The 18,884-nt window shown below is 52.8% G+C and overlaps 1 protein-coding gene across 1 annotated transcript in view; it reads right to left on the reverse strand.

Annotated features, from left to right (window-relative positions):
• SAMD4A (sterile alpha motif domain containing 4A) overlaps positions 1–18,884 on the reverse strand; it is a 170,337-nt gene that overhangs the window by 6,955 nt on the left and 144,498 nt on the right. The window contains exons 6-10 of the mRNA XM_019551176.1: positions 16,610–16,904; positions 15,248–15,333; positions 9,902–10,020; positions 6,388–6,589; positions 5,621–5,747 (exon numbers count right to left, since the gene is read on the reverse strand). Coding sequence (XP_019406721.1) covers positions 5,621–5,747; positions 6,388–6,589; positions 9,902–10,020; positions 15,248–15,333; positions 16,610–16,904 — 829 coding nt within the window. The remainder of the gene's footprint in view (positions 1–5,620; positions 5,748–6,387; positions 6,590–9,901; positions 10,021–15,247; positions 15,334–16,609; positions 16,905–18,884) is intronic.

The following is an 18,884-nucleotide window of genomic DNA, read 5'->3' on the forward strand; positions in this document are numbered from 1 at the left end:
CGCTGATGAAGATGTTGAACAGTGCGGGCCTGAGGACCGAGCCCTGGGGGACCCCACTGCCCACATCCCTCCAGGTCAAAAATGACCCGTCCACCACCATTCTCCGGGTGCGGCCCTCCGGCCAGTTGGCGACACATCTGACTGTGTGGGTGTCGACACCAGTCGCCTAGCTTTTTAATGAGAATGGGGTGAGAGACAGTGTCAAAGGCCTTCCTGAAGTCCAGAAAGACTACGTCCACCGCGACACCTGCGTCCAATGATTTTACGACCTGGTCGTAGAAGGCCACCAGGTTGGTGTGACAGGACCTGCCCCTAATAAACCTGTGTTGGTTGCCCCTGAGCATTGTCCCCCCTGCCGGTCCTTCCCAGATGTGCTCCTGAATAATCCTCTCAAAGAGCTTCCCCAGGATCAAAGTAAGACTAACAGGCCTATAGTTGCCCAGGTCCTCACTTTTCTCTTTTTTGACAGAGGGTTATCCTGGGATCCACGGGACAGGGGGTTATCTTGGGGTCCATGGGATGGGGGATTTTCCTGGGGCCCATGGGACAGCAGGTTATCCTGGGGTCCACCACTGCAGAATGAAAACCACAAAGATTTCTAATGGCTGAAGACAATACTTCAGCATCTAGGGGCTCTTTGGCACTGACCTGAGCCCCATGCAAAACTGCTGACTGGGGGATCACTTGCCCTGCATCCCTCTGGCTACAACTTTAAAAGACCACAATGGACCCTCTATCCCTAAACACACGAGGGAAGTTTGCATGCCCATTGTGTGCAAACACATCAGCTTTCACACCGCACCCACCCCTCACATACACCCGTTCATGTATACCATTTGAACTCTTGGCATTTGTATTTGCAGACACGTGCCCCGGGGGCGGATTCTCCTTGATTCATGCTCCTTCTGAACTTGAAAGCCAGCTGCCTGGGAGGAGCAGCAGCATTTCTATGCATCTCAGTGGTGAGAGAATCAGTTGACTTTGTGGCTCATTATTGTCTCCCCAATCCTTGCTAATCTCTCTTGACTCCACAGGTGTTAACAGCCCTCTCTCCTTTTTACTGGTCTTGATGTTCCACTATTCAAACTCTCTTTTCTTCTGCTGTTTTGCTGTCTGTTAGCCATTCCTAGTAATGCCTTTCTCCTATTCCACAGCCCTGCTGACTATTTTCCCCTTTTAACTGAGAAAAATGGCGATTTCTCATTTTAACAGAGAAACACGTGGATTTTTCACTTTTGCAAAGAGCTCTCTGGAGGCTGGCAGAGTTGCAGCTGCAAGGGGCTGGGGGGAGTGGGAGTCAGGCAGGGATGCCATGTGCATGTACGTGCTCACACATGCACACGGCTGCCAGGCAGCCTGGAGAGCAGCTCCCGCAGGTAAGTCTGGTGGGGGGCAATGGGATTGAGGCCCCCATAGGGAGGGAGGGAGTTGAGCCTAACCTGGCTTGAAAAATACCATGGAAAAGGGCTTTCAAAGGTCCATTAACAAAAAAAGGACAGTAAAAAGTGTCGGTAATACAGGTATAGCTACCCGGAGAATGGATAGCAAGCAGAGCTGCTGGGGAACGGGGACATTTGCAGCTGGGAGTGGACAAATCTCTAGAAAGGGCAGGTCTGTTTACAGCTGAACAGAAAGGCCCCCGGGCACCGTGACAGACCCACAGTTGTGGAAGACCAAGCTCCCCACACTGGGTGGAAAGAGGGCACCGAGGCTCCACCTGGGCTCTCCATCCTTACAGTCTTGTGGGCTGAGTCCAGAAGTGATTATTTTCACTTTTAAGGGAACTCCACATCACAAATTCTCCCCAGGAGAAGACAAATACCTGAGACTTGCACGAATATAATTATTGCTGTCAGCTGGGGAGAGGTTATCTGGGGTTAAGGCACTGGACTCAGGAGAGCTGAGCTAATTTGCATGGGTTTCCTGCACAACCTCAAGCAAATCTCCAGGGCCCAGATCCTCAGGAGCAAGCAGGTGCCTGACGCTCTTTAAAATCATTCACCTACATGGAGGTGAGATGCCTGAATACCTTTGTGGGTCTGCCCCTCAGTCCCTCTCTGCGCCGCCTTCATGAAGACTGTAATGCCACGGCTGTTCTCCCAGGCTTTGGCAATTGTGCCTGTTTGGAAAGAAATGCTGTGGCAGGTCCTGTCTCTTCAGCTGTATGAGTTATCCTGCCAGGCAGCAGCACCCTCAAACCTACCATACTGTTTCAGGCCAGCAGGTTAATTGGCGCTGTCACTCACTAATGAGCTCTCCTGGGCCAATCCACAGCCCAGCATGGATACAGCTGTGCAGTTTCCAGATCAGCCCAGGCAGATTGGGCATTGTTGCTGGGCACAGGCTTGCCCTGTACACATGTTCTTGTTATGTATCGGCATAACACCCTGCACAGTTCAGCTTGGACTTGTGCAAAGAAGTGAGCACATTTAGGATGGTGTTTTCACTCTGCAATCAGGACGTGCAACTGCAGCAGGAGTAGGAGCCCCTAGCTTCAGTCTAGCTGGCTTGGGTACAACAGGGTGCTGAAGACACAGCAGCCCAGCCTTTGGTACAGCCTCGCAACCCAAGGAAGTATCCAGGGGCCTTGGCTGCAGTTTGTCCAGCCTGGGCTGAAGACCCTGCTGCTGCTGCACCTCCAATGAGATGAGGACCCAAGCAGCTAGCTGAAATAACATGGGCCTGCCGATGGGTGCCAAGATCACACCTCTGACCGCGGCGCAGACATGTGACTATAACAACCCTGCAGAACAAATGTGTTCTCTGCCTGAATCCAAGACAGCCTCAAGGCCAGCCCGCCTCTTTTCAGACCTATTTTGGGCCAGGTTTCTTACGTCTGCCCTGGCGATTGCAGAATCAAGGTGTTTTTTGTAAATTAACTTGAAAGTTGCATGTAGGGCAGACTCTGAATCTCCTCCTTGCCAGGGACAAGAGGGCTGCAGAACTTTTCCATACGTGTGACAGAGGCGAAACTAAAAATAAGCCCCTTTGCTGGTGTCATTTGAAACCCTGTGGGACAAAGCCCTGGAAAACTGACTGTGGGTGCCTTACAAGGATTTATTTTCCCCTTCTTCTGATGCATCTGGATGGTTGGAAATAAAAGGCAGGTAGGGACCCTGGCAGCTCTGATGAGAGCAAATTGGTGGAATAACCCACTAGTGTATGTGGCCCATGTTCCCTTCTATTTTCAGAGAGCCTTTTAATCTGGACATAATGTATCTTACATGAAGAAGGCCACAGATTTTTCTTAAATGCCTTCTGGCCAGTACCTGACAGACGCTCAAGTCCAGGTGAGGTTTGAGAGCATGGCACAAAAAAGATTTGGTGCTTGCTTTAAACAGCATGCCAGTTCAGAGGCAAACCCTGCCCTCAGATGTCCATGGGCTCAAGCTGTGTCAGGATTCCCACCAGAAGGAGAGAGAGGAGCAAAAACACTCCCTGAAGTTCCTCTCCCAGAGGTGTCTGCAAAACCAGGTTAGATAAGGAGCTGAGATTCCCCTTCTAGTGAGCAGGGTCAAAGCCTCCACGGGAATGGGAAAAAGGCTGCTTGTTGCCAGCCTGTTGGGGTACAAGGAGCTCTGCTCTCACCCTGTGCGGTACCCTTTGATCCAGGTTAGGAGATGCAAAAAACTGAGTACCTCTAGCATTTGCATGAATACAGGTAGAAGTTGGCAGCCTGGCTCTCAGTATTTCTCATGTGCTGCTAGCACACAGAGGCCAGCACCAGGTCATAACTCGGGCTACAGTGTTAATTTTGCCTGCGATTCATCCCAACATAGGGCCACCCCTAGGTCACCAACTCCAGTCCCCTGCTATTGCAGGCAGCCAGCTCATGCAGTCCCCTCCATAAACTAATCAAGCTCCTTCTTTAAATCAATGTGGTTTCCTGCCCCTGTCACTCCAGTTGGATAGCAGCCCGGTCCTCTGCTGAGCTTGCTCTGGGACGATGGGCGACTGCTCAGTTGACACCAGAAGTCTAATCCTTTCCTCTGTCCACATATTGTTCTGGGGATTAATTCATCAGTGTTCATACCCTTGACCCTTGGAGGAGAAGAGTCAGCGTGGTGCAAGAGGTTATTGTGATGACTAACGCTGTGGTGACTCTATGCATATTTTTGGCAATGCAACTTTTCAGCCCCCTGGAGTCTGCATCGATCGCAGACTAATGTGAAAGAAGAGCCTTCTTTATTATTATATTTAATATTTACCAAGATTGGTCTTCCTGCTGGGCTCTGGCCCATATGCAAGAGGAGACACAGTCCCTGCGATGTGGGATTAGACTTTCATTTTCAATCAGACCATCTCAACAGGGCAGACACAATATACAGCAACAGGCCCGATGAAACAATGGTGGGAGCTCCTGAATGGGATTGGGTTCTTTGGTCAGCGACCCTTGGAAACTTGCTGACTAACAACTGGATGCTGGTAGAGGGGCTGAATTAAAAGAAGAATGGAGCAATACAAAAAAACCCCGCAGAAAGCAAGAAGGATTTTCCTCTGGAGGAAGGTTCAGTTCATTCAGAAAACCCAAGAAAATGGCAGGATGTTCTTCTGCACGGGAGGCTATTTGAAGTGTGCAAGCAAAAAAGTACAAAACCCCAATGTGATGAACTTCTGCCTCACCAACGCTAAGTACAGACAGTCAAAAAGCACAAATCTGAATCGATTCAATCTTTGCAGGTTAGTCTAAGCTATGTAGATTGAACCCATAAGCAAGTGAGCAGACATTCACTTTTGATTCCAGAAATGCAGCCACGTGCCTGCAGTGGCTCAGGTCAGGCGGTGGGGGGCGCTAGAGCATGCCATCTGGCTCCAGTGGAGCAGACAGCTTGGGGCAAGGCTAGCCCGCCCACCCACTGTATAAAGTACAGGGGGAACTGTGAGGGAGATGCAAAGCATCCTGGGATGCTGGGGGGCTGTGAGTTAACTTGAATCTAAGGGGATTTAGGACAGAAATACCATAAACTGATTTAATCTAAATCAATTCAGCCTGATACTACTTCCATGCAGGTTTATCTTAAACCAGTTTGGGCCATGAGGAAAGCAGGTTCTGTGCACTGAATTTCTATTGAGTTACAGATCTGAACCAGTTTCTGATCACTTCTATCAGTTTGTGTGTCACTTCTGTCCCTAATCCATCGGTTTTCAAAGAATTCTCCCCAAATACATGAAGTCACCTCATTGCAGCTCGGGATTTTCCAGTCCATGTAAAAGCAAAAAAGGTGATCCAAGAGTGACGACGTTCCCCGTGTAACATAAAGCCTCTCTGAAGGAAGCTATGTGAGGCGCTAGCGCAGTCAGTCTGTTATATATAGGGCCCAAATCCCTCCAGTGATGTCTCTGGTTTAATCAATCTGGTAATCTGACTAGAGTCAAAAATATCTTGGTCAGATTGCAACAGACTCGGAGCTTGCATAGTCTGGCTTGCAGCCAGCCCACCACGGTTCGTGCTTGCAATGCGGTTTAAAAAAAGAAAGCCTTCTATAAGCGCCCAAGAATGTATTGTGACAGTTGAGGCTAAGCACTTTCGGGCAGGGCTTGCTACTGCAGCTCTCCGAATATACTGTACTCTCGTATGTCAAGGGTATGAATAAGCAAAAGACCGATGGCTTCTTCCTACCTGGCTGCTGAAACATCAGCATGGTCTGCGGGGACGTGTGGACAGGCAGGGAGCGGGTCCTTTGCACTGAGCTATGGGTCCGGCTGGGCATGCTGTTGCTCCCCCCAGGGTTTGCAAACCACAGGTTCTACGGGAGAGAGACAGACAAACCAAAGCTTCAAGGGAAGGTCACGCTGGGCTGTGTGCATTAGAAACCTTAGGGTCTACTAGTGCTTTTGTGGCCGCTCCCCGCAGCCTCCTACTCCCCCAGTGCAGTGCTTTCTCGGCAAGCATCATATTTATACAAGTTCTCTGCCTCCGACGCTCCCTAAAGCCTGGCGTGTCCTTCTCTCTCACTCCCAGCTCTCCTTGTCCCTTTTCAGTACCCCTCTACACCGAGGAGAGCAAAAACAGGAAATGCCTGCAGACTGTTCTCACTGGCTTGGCTTTTTTTTTTTTTCCCCTTCATAAAAGAGATCCAGACAAGTTAGTCAGATGAGGGAAATCAGGAGAAATGCTTCCAGTCTAACCTTCACTGAGGGAGGCAGAATGAGGCTTTCTCCTGAGCTGAGCAAGAGGAAGCCTCTGCAAGGGTTTGCAATGCTGGTGGGCCCGGTGCCGTGAAACCCTGAGCATCCCTAACTCCAGGGGAGGCTGGAAATGCTGCCCCGTAGGCACAGACGCCCGGGTGCTTCTTGCAGCACCCACAAAGTATTCACCCCTCCACCCCCAAAAGCGAACAGTGGCCCCATTGCACCCGGGGCCAGGGCAGACGGATGGAAACCAACCTGTCTCCCTTGCTTGAGGAGCGTGGGGTTGGCGGCAGCGCTGCGCTGGGCAGCGCCGAGGAGCCCCGTGGGGCCAAGCAGCCCCAGGCGGGTGGTGGGGAGGTTGCGGGACGGGATCTGGAACTGCCGCGGGTTTCGCCTGCCCAGGCCTGCACCGACAGATCCGGCTGTGGGTAAGGAGTTCGACTGGCCAAAGCCGCGGCTGCAGAGAGAGAAAAACACGGGTCTCATAATCCAGCCTCTTGGCCATGTTTAAAAACACCGCTGGCCACTATGTGCTTAACTAAGACACTGCCCACCCCCACCATGAGAAGGCCTGTGAGACGCTGCTTACCAATGCCGATGCATCTCTGGTTTAGTTAGCCGAGAAGGTGCAACTCTGCCCTGCCTCCGGGCTGCTTCTCCCAGTGCGCCTTACCATGGACTGCCACAAGAGGGAACACATCGGCTTTCCCGGGGCTCGGGGGCTGGCTCTGCTCTGAGCCCTGTTACACTTCTGTCTGCTCCCCCCAGCAAAGTTAAATCCTGCCTGCCCAACTCGGGCAAGTCAAGTGGAGGCGGTGGGACGCGTGCTGGAGGGATCTGCTTTTAGGGCCTAAAAGCTGCGCTGGCCTGCTAACCAGGGAGGAACCCAGATGCTGAGCTCGGGGAAGGGCCTGGCTGCTGGGGGCTCCCCGGGGATTTTGTTCTGCTCTACGGCACCTCCACGTGCCCTGGAAAGACGGCCTTCATGCCTGGCCAGCCAGCCCCTAAGCCCCTCACAACTTTCCAAAGACATCCTTGCTGCTCTTGCCTAGTGCCAGTGGAAGAGGCTGGGTCTCAAGTCCATCCTCAGACTTATTTGCTTTTACTCCAGCTCTTCCTCCCCTTATGTTCCTCGACTGAGGACGTGTGCCCTGCCCACAGAGGGAGGACTGTCCCTGGCTTCCCATCTACTCTCTGTTTCTCTTTCTCTGTGGGTCATCTAGGGCTTTTATCGCTCCCAATGTGCTGCCCTTGTGGCTTGCTTAAAATTGACCCATTGGGAAGCTGAAAGAAATGCCAATGAATGAAGGTGCCATCTGTGTAGGGTGAGATACAGGCATGTGACACCCTGGGTCCAGTCCTGGGGGTGGGGGGTCCGAGGCGGGGGCTCATCAGTCTCCAGGGCTGTAGGTCCATGAGGCTGCCAAACTGCATTAGCACCTTCAAGGCCAGAGCTGCCTCTAAACACGGCTCTGGAGGGAAGCAGGAGCCTCATGCGAAATGCAGATGGGGCCAGAAAGGCAGCAGGTCTCTCAAACAGGTCTCTGTTTGACGGGGGAAGGCACTTTCTTGGTCGCCCCATGCAAGGCAGGCGTTGTGAGGGCTGCGGGCTGGCGCAGGCAGGGATGGACGGAGAGCGCATGGAGAACTAGCACCAACTGCTCCCGACCAGAGCCTGCTCCTGGCTTAAAGCAGTGCAAACCCAGAGTGCAGAAGAGCAGAGTCTGGCCCCGCGTTCAAGAAGCTGCCTCGCACTCGAGCTCCGATCCCAGCGCAGAGGGCCCGATTCTGATGGCTCTTACTCAGGTTTCCCTCCGGCGTCACTCCAGGGAGTATGGCAAAGTCGCTCCTCATTTGCATGATCTGAGTTAAGAGCCAAGACCTTAACTCCCACTCCCCATTGATGTGCAGGAGGGTGAGGTGCCACATCTGAGACAGCCCACCGAGGAGGGGGCTTCCTTTCCATTCACTGGCGCTTGCAGAGGTAGAGGATGCTGTGAAGTGGACACCGTGCCCCAGCATGCGGGGGAAGAGACACCTCTGCAATAGGTGCATCATAAAAACACCTGCCCTATTGCTGATGTTTCTTGGTTGGCAGTTATGAAACAGGCCTGCCTTTTTTTTTTTTTTTTTTTACCCCATTTCCATGAGACCCTGACACTCGTGTGGTGCCCCGCAGGGAACAGCCGCATGCAGAAGCGTACCCGTGCAGCCCATTGGCACGGCTTTCACTGAGCTGCACCATCTGGCTGCTGGCTTTGCCCCGTTTTTCCATGCCATCCTATGAGATGTGAGCGAAGGGCAGTCCTGCTGTCACACCCTGATTTATCCAGTTCAGTTTGGAGCCTGCCAAATTAGGGGAGCAATTTAGAGACTTCTTGTTCCTCTTTGGCCCAGTCCTTCTCACCCAGGTAATTGCTGTCTTCGATGTGTTGACGCATTTTCCTCTTAGCCCTCATCCGCCTGCTTGCGTGAGCTAGGGTCAACAAGTGTCAGGAGATAACAGGACTGGGGCCCTGGTTTTCAACCTTATTTCTTTTGCAGACTCCTTTGGAAATTTCAAATGGAGGTGCGGACGCCTCTGAACTGTAAGTGTGGGTATTCATACTTTTAACTGGTCAGTCATCTTTCGTGGATCCCCGAGACAGTCCCATGGACCACAGGTTAAAAGCCACTGGACTAGGGGATCCCAACCAGTATAAATCAACCAGTCGTGGAGTACAACATAGTTTCTATAATCCCATCCAAACAGCGGTCTGGCTGTTCAGCCCATGCAGCTGTGCGACAGACTGCAGCTTCCACCCGACTGCCCAAGCAGGGTCCATACAGTCCAGCCATGCTCCTGATGGAGCTCAGCAAATGCACAATATCATCCAGGGCAGAGAAGTCGTCCCTGTATGGTTTTGCAAAACTTGCCACCTGGGCTTTGTGCGGGTGCTTTGTCCAGCAGCGTTTCCCTCTGATGCATCCCTTTCTGCAAAGGGTGCAAGAGGAGCTGCTAGGCTGCAGTTCTGCACAGCAGAGATGCAAGTGGCCATCTTCAAGCGCTTTTTGGAGCCCATTCCCAGACTTCCTGGTCCAATGAGCCTCTCTGCTCCATGTCTGGCCGGCTCGTGTCTTCTCCTTCATCAGTGGTTTTTTTCAGGGGAGTGTCTGCCCATGACTAGACTTGCACAATTGGTGGGGGAGCAGGCAAGTGGAACAAAACCAAATCACCAAGTGGCAACAGAGGTAGGAGCAGCAGGGGCTGTGGGCAGGGAGGACAGATTTGGCCCAGGTATGTTTGAATTCTTGTCCCCGGAGAGGAAACCAGACACACAGAGGGGTGTCGCTGACTGGCCCTGTCCTCACGCCAAAGCAAGCTTGGTAGCAGGGACAGCTCACCTAGGAAGCAAGAGCTCTGGGTTCAACTTCCAACTCCACCCAGATTCCCTGGATGACCTCAGGTAAGTCACTTAACCTCCCTGGGACACAGTTGTCCACCTGTAAAATGGGCGCAGTGGACCTGTCTTTTCCCCAGCCCCTCTGCCTGGTTTACCTCCAGTCAGCAGGACCGGCAGGGAGTGCAGGCTCTAATACAGTACTGCAACAGGAACAAGGTGGAATATTTTGCCTGCCCTAGAGTTAACCAGCCCTGCTAATCAGATCCGCCCACGGGGGCTCCAATTAACACAGGACTCCAGTCGTCAGCCCCGTTGGCAGCGTCCTGCCCTAGATACCCAAGCGCGCAGCCCCGCCGCTGCATCAGAGAGATGAAAGCCCCACGTACGTTCTCTGTTGCCGATATCCTGATATGTCTAGGAGGGATTTCCGAGGGAAAGACCGAAACAGTTTCTGCACCTGCTGTTTCCATGACAACAATCTTTTCTTCTGCGTCTCTGTAAAAGCCTGCCCAGGAAAGGGGGGAGAGAAAGAAAACAAAAAAAAGAAAAGGAGTAAATGTTTTGCGGATGAGACAGTTGGGTATTTAAAAGGTGAAAAGGAAGAACAACAAGCAGTTAATGTGTGCCCAGAGTGGCCTGGCTTTGGGCTGTGAACACATACACAATCTCTGGCTTTCCAGCATCGGCTCCCAGCGGGGACGGCTCATCCTCTTCCCACTTGGAGACAGACACACGAGCAGACGGCTGTTTCCTCTGCATGGGTTTCCCAGGCCTCCAGAACCAGCTTCTTGTTCTGCCCCGGGGTTTAAAACTTCCCATGACACTGCCCAGAAGGGAAGGGGTTTCCCTGAAGCCCCTGACCCAAATTTGCAACCCTGATCTGCCATGGTGAGACACGCCGCCCTTGCACGGATGGCTGCGTCTCTGTTCTGCGTTCGCCAAGTGTTGGAGGATTCCCCCAAGCTGTCAGACACCGAGAGGTGAGGACACCGTTACCGCTCCCCTGTTGTTACTGGCACCAAGATGGGAACAGCCTGGTTCTGCTGCAAGAGGGATTTTCAACCCATGTGCCAGGGCAAACATGATTCACTAGATAAACCAGGAGCTTTCAAACAGGCATTCATAGTGTTCAAACCATTCTCACCTGCTGCGGTGTGTCTGCATCGCTGCAACAGAGGAACTGCTCTAGGATTTTTCGGTGGTCAAAAAAAGGGAAAACTAAAAGCTGTCATTTTCTGAAGGGTGCCTCGAGTCTAAAATGGTTGAGAACTGCAGTGCTACAAAAACCAGCATGCTGATACACAGGAAGTGAAATCTGCTCTCTGTAGCCGCTGTACAACCCTTCAACCCAACACATGGCTTTGGTTAAAAAAAAATGTATGTAAAAGCAAAGGATTAAATATTACCCTGTGAAGAAATCCAATTACATTTGGGCCCGAGGACAGATCTTGGTCATAATTCTCATCGCTTCTGACCTTCAAAGCTATTCATCAGGTCAGAACACGGACCTACAATTCCTCGTGGGCTCCATTTGGTAACAACGAATGAATGCACCTGATGGTTTCAGAGCTGGGACCGAGTCAGCGAGTTGCTCTTGCACCTCCTGGCACGTTGTCCAGAAATCTGCAAATGCAACTGCAAACGTCTGCACGCTGAGAGTCACAAGAACATGGTGCCTGGGCCCGGTGCCAGCTGCAACCAAGTGGCCTCGGATTTAGCACCGCATGCCTGACCTGAAGGGATCTCCTCCCAGGGAAGAGGGGTTGGAAGGGCCCTCTAGCTCTACCAGCTTGGAGCTGCCAGCTCGTACCCAGTGCAGTGGTTGTTTCTGGGAAGCAGGGCATCCAAACTGGGTGGGAGGCACAGCTCCTCTACTGTGCTGGTTACGTCTTTACATCCCAGTGTACGCCGTTCAGTCCCTAAAGCACCTCTGAGACTGCTGTAGTGCTCAGGGCACCCCACTTCCACTCATGTGACATCCTGGAGCGGTGGCGTTCATGTGACTATCTGCAATGCAAAGGAAGAGCCCAACATGAGCCCGATGGCTCTGGGCAGCTACGCTGGTTAAGAGGCCAGCATGCTGGAAGATGCGTAAATGTCAAGGGTTGAAAATAATTATAGAAGTTAAGCTTGGGATTAAAAACTGGCGGCCTCAGGAAAGAAGGGCTCAATTAATGCTTCCTCACCAGCGTCCCAGATTCTCTTCTCTTTCCAGTGCTGCTCCATTTACAGAGCACCAGGGCTGGGACTCTGGAGATCTGGGGTCTATTCCTGGATCTGCCACTGTCTTGATGGGTGACCTTGGGCAAGTCCCTTTTCCCTCTGTGCCTCAGTTACCCCTGCTCTAAAATAGGCAGAAGGGTCCCGGCCTCTTTTGCAAAGTGTTCTGCAATCTGTGGCTTCCAAGTCCAGTGGTGTGACTGCCTGTCACGCGCCCAGCACCTGAGCACAAATCCCACCCAAGGGGCCGCTGCAAAAATCAACTTCCCCCATCTGCAGCTCAGGCCATGCCCTTCCCCTTTCCCAGTTTCTTCACTGGCATCATCTCACCTGCCTCATCAAGACCAAGTTTCTGGTCTTCTCCTTCCAGGCTCTTTTCTCCTCTTTCTGCTCCCCAAGCATTGGCAGTGGGCCCATGTGTCTGCCTCCCCAGCCTGGGGAGAAGATGCCCCCCCCCCCCAAAAAAACCCCCAAAACAAAACAAACCCATCCCCTCCACACACTGCATCCCCTCAGCTGACAGTTGCCGGGTCCACACAGCAAACTTACTGTGCTCCACAGCAGCAAGAAGTCTTGTGGGCGATATCTTTTATCAGATCAACTATTAGGTTGGGATAGACGGAGGCAAGCTTTCAGGGGTCACAGGACCCTTCCTCAGACCCCTGACCCAAAAGCAGGCACAGCTGAGCTGAGTACCAGATGGAACAAATGCTTCAATAAGTTCATTAGCACCTGAGAAGTGCAGGGGTTATGGATACCAGAAAGAATATTATCTCCTGGCCCCTCGTGACAACACCATCACCTCCACACCACCAAAATGTGGGAGATAGCAATGCGTGCAATGGAAAATCCACAACCCAAAGGAAAAAGAAGCCAGACAACACAGCGACTTCTTCTTCCTAAGCCTGCGCGAGGAACGTAACGTTGTTCCCAGGGGGACACATCATGTGCAGTCCCCAAGCTAACCGGCACAGCTCCACATATGCCGGAGGACATCGCAACATGCCGCTGGCCCAATTAAAGCATGCTCGCCTCTCGCATGTCTCCTGGCTCATCATGACAACGCTCCATAGAGGCATCCCTGAGCCTGCGGCTTGGCTCCAGGCAGCCTGCTGCCAAAACCAGAAGTGGCGCAGCCACATCTGCACAGCGCTGCAGGCGGGGATCGTCACTTCGGGGGCCGGAGAGCTGTCCCTGTCATCCCAGACTGCTGTGAAAGCTGGCTGCGCATGAGAAGACCCCACTCCGCAGCAAAGCTACCTTTGCTGTTGAGACCTGGGCAGTAAATGGGAAGCCCGTGGGAGGAGGTGGGAGAGGAGCGCGCCTCTCACTGCTAAGAGGTGCTCCTAGGTCCAAGCATAGCCACAATGGCTGGACACCGGGGGGTGTTTTACACTGTGTCTGTTCAGAGGATGCAGAGAGGTCTTTGTTCCCTTGGGTGTCAATCCTGCTCCTTTCACAGCCTCAGACTCTCTCTATGCCTGAAGAAGGGGGGTTGTACACAAAAGCTTGCAAAGAACCATTTCCCCAGCTGTTTAGCTGGTTTAATAAAAGATTTCACAGTCTCTGCATCCACCCTTGAGCTGGTGGGGGTTGGACCAGAGGTGACCACCGGAAGTCCCTTCCAGCCCTGCTTTTCTTTGCTTCTGAGATATAACATAAATGCAAGAGAAAAAACCTGGGGCTCTGTGGGACGTGGCAGAGAAAAAACCTGGGGCTCCCAGCTGGGAGACGAGGGGCGCAGGAACGCTGCTCCGCTTTGGTCATTGTTTTAAACACCAGCCAGGGCCGTCCTTGGGCAGAGCACTGGAGCGCTCGCTGCAGCCCTCGGCCGGAGCTCATGCTCCCCTGCCCGGAAGAGGCGTCCAGGCAGAACAACATTTCAGAAGCTGCAGTCTAATAAAAGCCCCCTCTATCTTTCTTGATAGCTTGGTTAACATCAGCGCTACAGAGGAAGAGGGAAAAAGGAGAGTGGCGAAGCAGCAGAACAGACTGCGGGGCTTTCGAGAGGAGGCTGGATTGAGGAGCAGCAGTCCTGAACCCATGTGGGAGGGGGTTGGACCTGGTGACCCTCCATGTCCACCTCCCCAACTTGATGGCTTTATGACTCCAAGAGAAGACCTGGGTAGGGGCTGCAGTCATCTCACGGCTGACCACAAAGTGATCGGAGGGGAAAAAAGAAAAAAAAATCTCCCTGCTCACACAGAAACGCACACAGAGCTGGAGTCAAAGGAGCTTTTCAGAGGGTTTCCAAGGTTTGGATGTGGTGGGGGTGGGGGGAGAAGCTGCTCGTAAACCCACAAACGAGCAGCCCGGGGTACAGACAAAGCAGGTGTGTGCCTCCGCAAGCTGCTGCAGGAGCAAACTGACCACTTCACAGCAGCATGCAAATGCCCTAGTGCCACTGCTGCATATTTCCAGCAGCTCTGCAGAAGCTGCCGATGCATCCCACCAGTGTGCCGTGAATGGGAAAAAGGCTGTGGCTGCTGCTGATGGGAGCTTTCTGGGAGCAGCTTCTTTTCTGGAGCATCAGTATTGCAGAGTTAGAAAACCTCCCTCTTTGGCCCCGATTTAGGAAACCATGTGAGCACACGCTTCGTTAAGCACAAACCCAAGTTCCTGAATGGGGCATTTGCTGAAATCGCAGCCGGTGCCCAAGGCCCAGCAGAGAGGCTTATTACTTAGGCATCATCTTCTCCCTGCGTTACTTTAACCTGGAGGGTATCAGGAACTCTGTCCTTTTGCCCAGCTGGCATACTGTAGGCTGGCATGCTCACAGCAGCCAGCATTTCCCTGACAACATGCTGCCAGCCCCTAACTCACAGGACTGCACAGTTTCCTGTGTGCTTCCCGACTCTGCTTTTATGCACAACCGACTGACGTGTTGCCGGCTTGCAGCTCTTCCGAGACTGGAAAGCATTTCGAGCTCCACCCAGGCACGTGGCCCCGCTTGTAACATCAGGTGCCACACACATGTGCACAAGCGTGTGTCCCTTGTGTCAGCACGTAGGGCAGTGACTTAAGTCCGTCCCACACAGAGCGCTGAGCACATCTGGATCGCCCTGAAGGGCAACAGGGAAAATACCATTAAAAAGCACTGCTGCCTAAGGTACCAATCTTGAAAGCAGCAGCTGCTGGGAATGGATCTGCAGAATGCAGGGTGCAAAAATCTCCGCGTGCTTGCTGCAAAATAGAAACCGGAGATGCCAGAGGCGGGTTTGGTCTGCCCAATGGAAACCTCACATGCATTTTTCTTTCACCCAGTTGCTCATCTGATCGTCCTAGGCCAGATGAATTTCTCAGCTCCCGCCCCGCTGCACGAGCCTACAGAGACCTACGGTTCTGTGCATCATACTGGATTTGCCGCCTAGTACGGCCTTGTTCCATCAGAATTACTATTAATACCCCCCAAAATATTTGTGTTAGAAACCCAAATGTTTACATCAACAGAAACTTGGAAACAGTTTCCACGCAATGAGAACAACAGCTTTATAATATCCGTCACGACTCACCTCATGAATTAGACATTTGTCTATGAGCTGTAAATAGGAACTTATATTCTCCTCATCGGGTCTGGAAACCAAAAGCTGCGTGCACACTGCAAAGAGCAACCACAGCAGAAAGAAAAGATCAGTAGGAAATGGCAAGCTGGGTAGGAAACGGGTGGCATTGTAAGAATGGGTTGAGAACTTCACTCCCATCCTCCTGAAAGCCGCTCTCATCAATGGAGCATTTGTCTAGAAAAACACCCGTCCACCATTCCAGCCATGCCCTTCTATATTTAGGACAGGATTTTGCTTTCAGTGACACTGGTGCGAATCCATTTAAGCCAATGAGGTTATACTGGGAATGACCGAGAGAAGCACCCATCTTCCTCCCTGCCTGGCTGCATTCTCATATGCAAAAGACATCTTCAGACAAAGAGCATGGCATGAAGGTCTATTGCTGCAGGGGACGTATCTTATCCCCGCTGAATTCAATGGCCAACCCTGGGGGACAACAGGATGGGGGTCCCTCTCTGAAATCACACCACAGAAGTGAAGGCACAAATTAACCTGCAACAAGTCTTGCATGGGGCACGTTGGGTTGAGGGCCAGAGGAGCTGCAGTGTCAGTAAGAGCTCCCCCTCACCCTAACGACCAGGGCTATAAACAACTCAAAAAGCTTGCCAAAATGGATAGGAGTCCTAGGCCCCTTTGGCAGCAGGGTCCACGGGCTGCCAGCAGGAAGAAGTGGCCGAGGGGGAGACTTTTAGCCTTTCCTGTGTCTGAGCAGCACAGAGCAGAAGAGCCTGGCGCAGGCTTTAAGAGAAGACACACCACTGTTCAGTCCTGAAGCACTTGCTCCAGTGCTAGCTCCCACCTTACCTGGCTGCACAGGGCCTAGCCTGGCCTTGGGGACGGGATGGGGACAGCAGTCACTGCTGTGGTGGCCCTACAGATCCTGCCTTAGATGGGGCACAGCAGGAGAAACCCCCCAGCTAGCCCCTTTCATGGCCATGTGTGCACCCCCTTCTCCAGCCAGCCACCTCCCCTGGGACAGCCTGTCTCTCCACCCCTCCTCCTCGTTGTCTGCAGGGATGTAGCTGGCAATTCCCAGCCCTAGAGCACAGAGGAACGATGTTGGATCTAGTCCTGTCTCTGCTGCGTGATTGTGGCTAAAGCATTTCAGTCCTCCAGGCCTCTGCCCCCATGTGAATACCCTCTGGCTATTTACACTGTGATCTCTGTGGGGCCGGGGCTGTCCTGCCTCATGTCTGCACTGCTCCCAGTGCGAGGGATCCCATCACATCGCTGAGGGTGGCAGTGGGGTGGATGGGAAGCAGGGACATCACCGCAATGGACCCCAATCTCACCAAACCCATAGCGACTTACCTTTGCCCATCACTCTGGTGAACTGCCCGGGGAGGTCTCCTTCAGGCAAAGGGGCCCCTCCCGACTCACCCTCACAGCCAGGCAAGTGGTGCTGCTGCATGCCCCCCGAGGCCGAGTCCTTGCCATCGGAGACCTGCCCGTCGGAGCTGATCAGGGAAGGCGGGTGGTGAGAGTCCGGGTCCCGGCTGTGCTCATCGGTGCTGGCGCTGGGGGAGCAGTACGCTTTGATGGGGGTGAGGATCATTTGGTGCAACTCCTGGAGCGGGACCCGCAGGTTGCCACCTTCCAGGATGTCCTGTGGGTGCAAGTCAATACGTGCCATCAATCACCTGCCGTGAACATGCCTTTTGGCAGCCCGCACCTCTGCCATGAAAATGCTGGCAGCCCTGGCAGGTGGCTGAAGACAAGGCCCCCCGTAGAAAGGCTGCTGGCCTTTGCTGCATAGGGTGGGGCACATCTGGCAAGTTATTTTGTGCAGTTAAGTCCTTCAAAAGGTCTGTCCAACTTTGGAGCAGCTAGGGGCCATGTGTGCATGGGCCGAGGGTTACACGGTGGGGACCCGAGCCCCTCTGGGCCCCATAAGCAGAAGAGGGATGGGTAGCTCAGAGACCCTGGTGGCAACAGATGTGAACACACGCTTGAATTGAGGGGAATGCACGGGGAAGAGCAGCTGGGCAGAAGGAGCAAAGATCCATCCAGACAGCACCCATTTTTTGCTGAAAGATATCACAGGCATTGCAGCCTGAGTGGGTTGGAGAGACTCTGAGAAGCATTAGCCTGCAATGTTGGGAGAGGAAGCAGAGTGATTTAGCGAGGGAGATGGTGGAGAGGAGGGAGCCAGTCTGGAAGGGATGTCTGCGCAGCTGCTGGGTTTTTCTCAGTGGCATTTGACCGTGCTAGAAGATTTGGGAGCAATGAGTGGGCTCTGGCGGCGCAGCTGCGCCAGACAGAGCAGCTAGGGAGAAAAGTGGTGTCACCGGCTCTTGCAAGACTCGTGATTTGCAAAACTTCTTGCAATCCCGCTGCTGCTGGCATCTTAGGAGTGTGTGAGAATTTCTGCTTTCCTGTTTGTCAAAACTGTTTCTGGCTGCACAGGACAGCTGTAAAAACAGGACCTAACCCCCCTGCAATCACGGGACCCCACATTTAGCGCTCCCTGAACTCTCACATCCACTCTCACAAACCTGAACCCAAACAGTCACTTCAGGAGTCTAGTTGCTAATCAGAGAAGGTGGGAAAGAGAACGAGAGTGGCAGGAAAAGCCAGGCAAAAATGCACGTAGGGTCCAGGAAGGACTACCTGGCTGGACAAGAGATAACAGGGAGAGACCGAATTCACTGCAAGACTCTGTAGGCAAAATCTGGTAATGCTGGTGTCACTGGGACTTTTGCTGTGGCCTTCAATGGGGTCAGGACCTCATCCCTTATTACAAATGGGATCTCAGCCCCCTCAAATGCCTGCTTCATTCCCAGCAGCTGACAACAAGACAAGGGGGTTTCTCGATCCCATCTGACAGCAGCTGAATGTGTGAATGTCACTGCTTCTTGCCTTTGCAAGGGGTCTGATCCTGCCGTCTCCTCTGGAGGAAAATCCCAGGAGCCAGGAGGAAGGACTGACTCCTGGTCTTAATACAGGTCAGACAAGACCATCTTGTTGCTGCCTTCGTGGAGCGCTGGGTGAGACATCAGCATCTCCTGTGACATCGTGTGTTGTTGTGGGGAAGGAGGCAGAGAGGCATCTCTCCACGATAAATCAGAGGCCGAGCCACGGCCCGTCTGACCCATGGGATGAGGAAGAACGGTGCCCTCGGGCCGACTGCCCACACCTCCCCTGCTCTCAGTGACACACACTGTTTGGGGGGATGTTTCCCGCAGGATCAACTGGCTGCAACCACTCCAAAGACTGAAAACAGGGTGTGAGCAAAAGATGGCATCTCACACTCTCCTGCTTTGCCAAAAGAAAAAGCTGAACAGGAACTTGCAGCACAAACACAGGCCCTTCAGTAACCAGCCCAGAGGTGGCTTTTGTGGAGGGGCTTCACTCAAAACATCCTCATGGTATAATGACAGTCCAGACAAAGCACGCTGAGTTGCTAATGTTCAACAGCAAATCCTATTAGTTATCCCCTCTGGTTTTATAGCAAGCGTAGCTCGCTGCGTCTGCCAAACTTGGGCTCCATTCCTGTATTAACGACAGCCAATCAATACCATATTTCAAACTGCCCGCAGAGGAAGAGGAGAGGAGGCTGGGAAATTGCCTAGAAAGCACATCGACA

This window comes from Crocodylus porosus, unplaced genomic scaffold, assembly GCF_001723895.1.
Source record: "Crocodylus porosus isolate Cpor-Errol unplaced genomic scaffold, CroPor_comp1, whole genome shotgun sequence".
Taxonomy (NCBI): Eukaryota; Metazoa; Chordata; order Crocodylia; family Crocodylidae; genus Crocodylus; species Crocodylus porosus.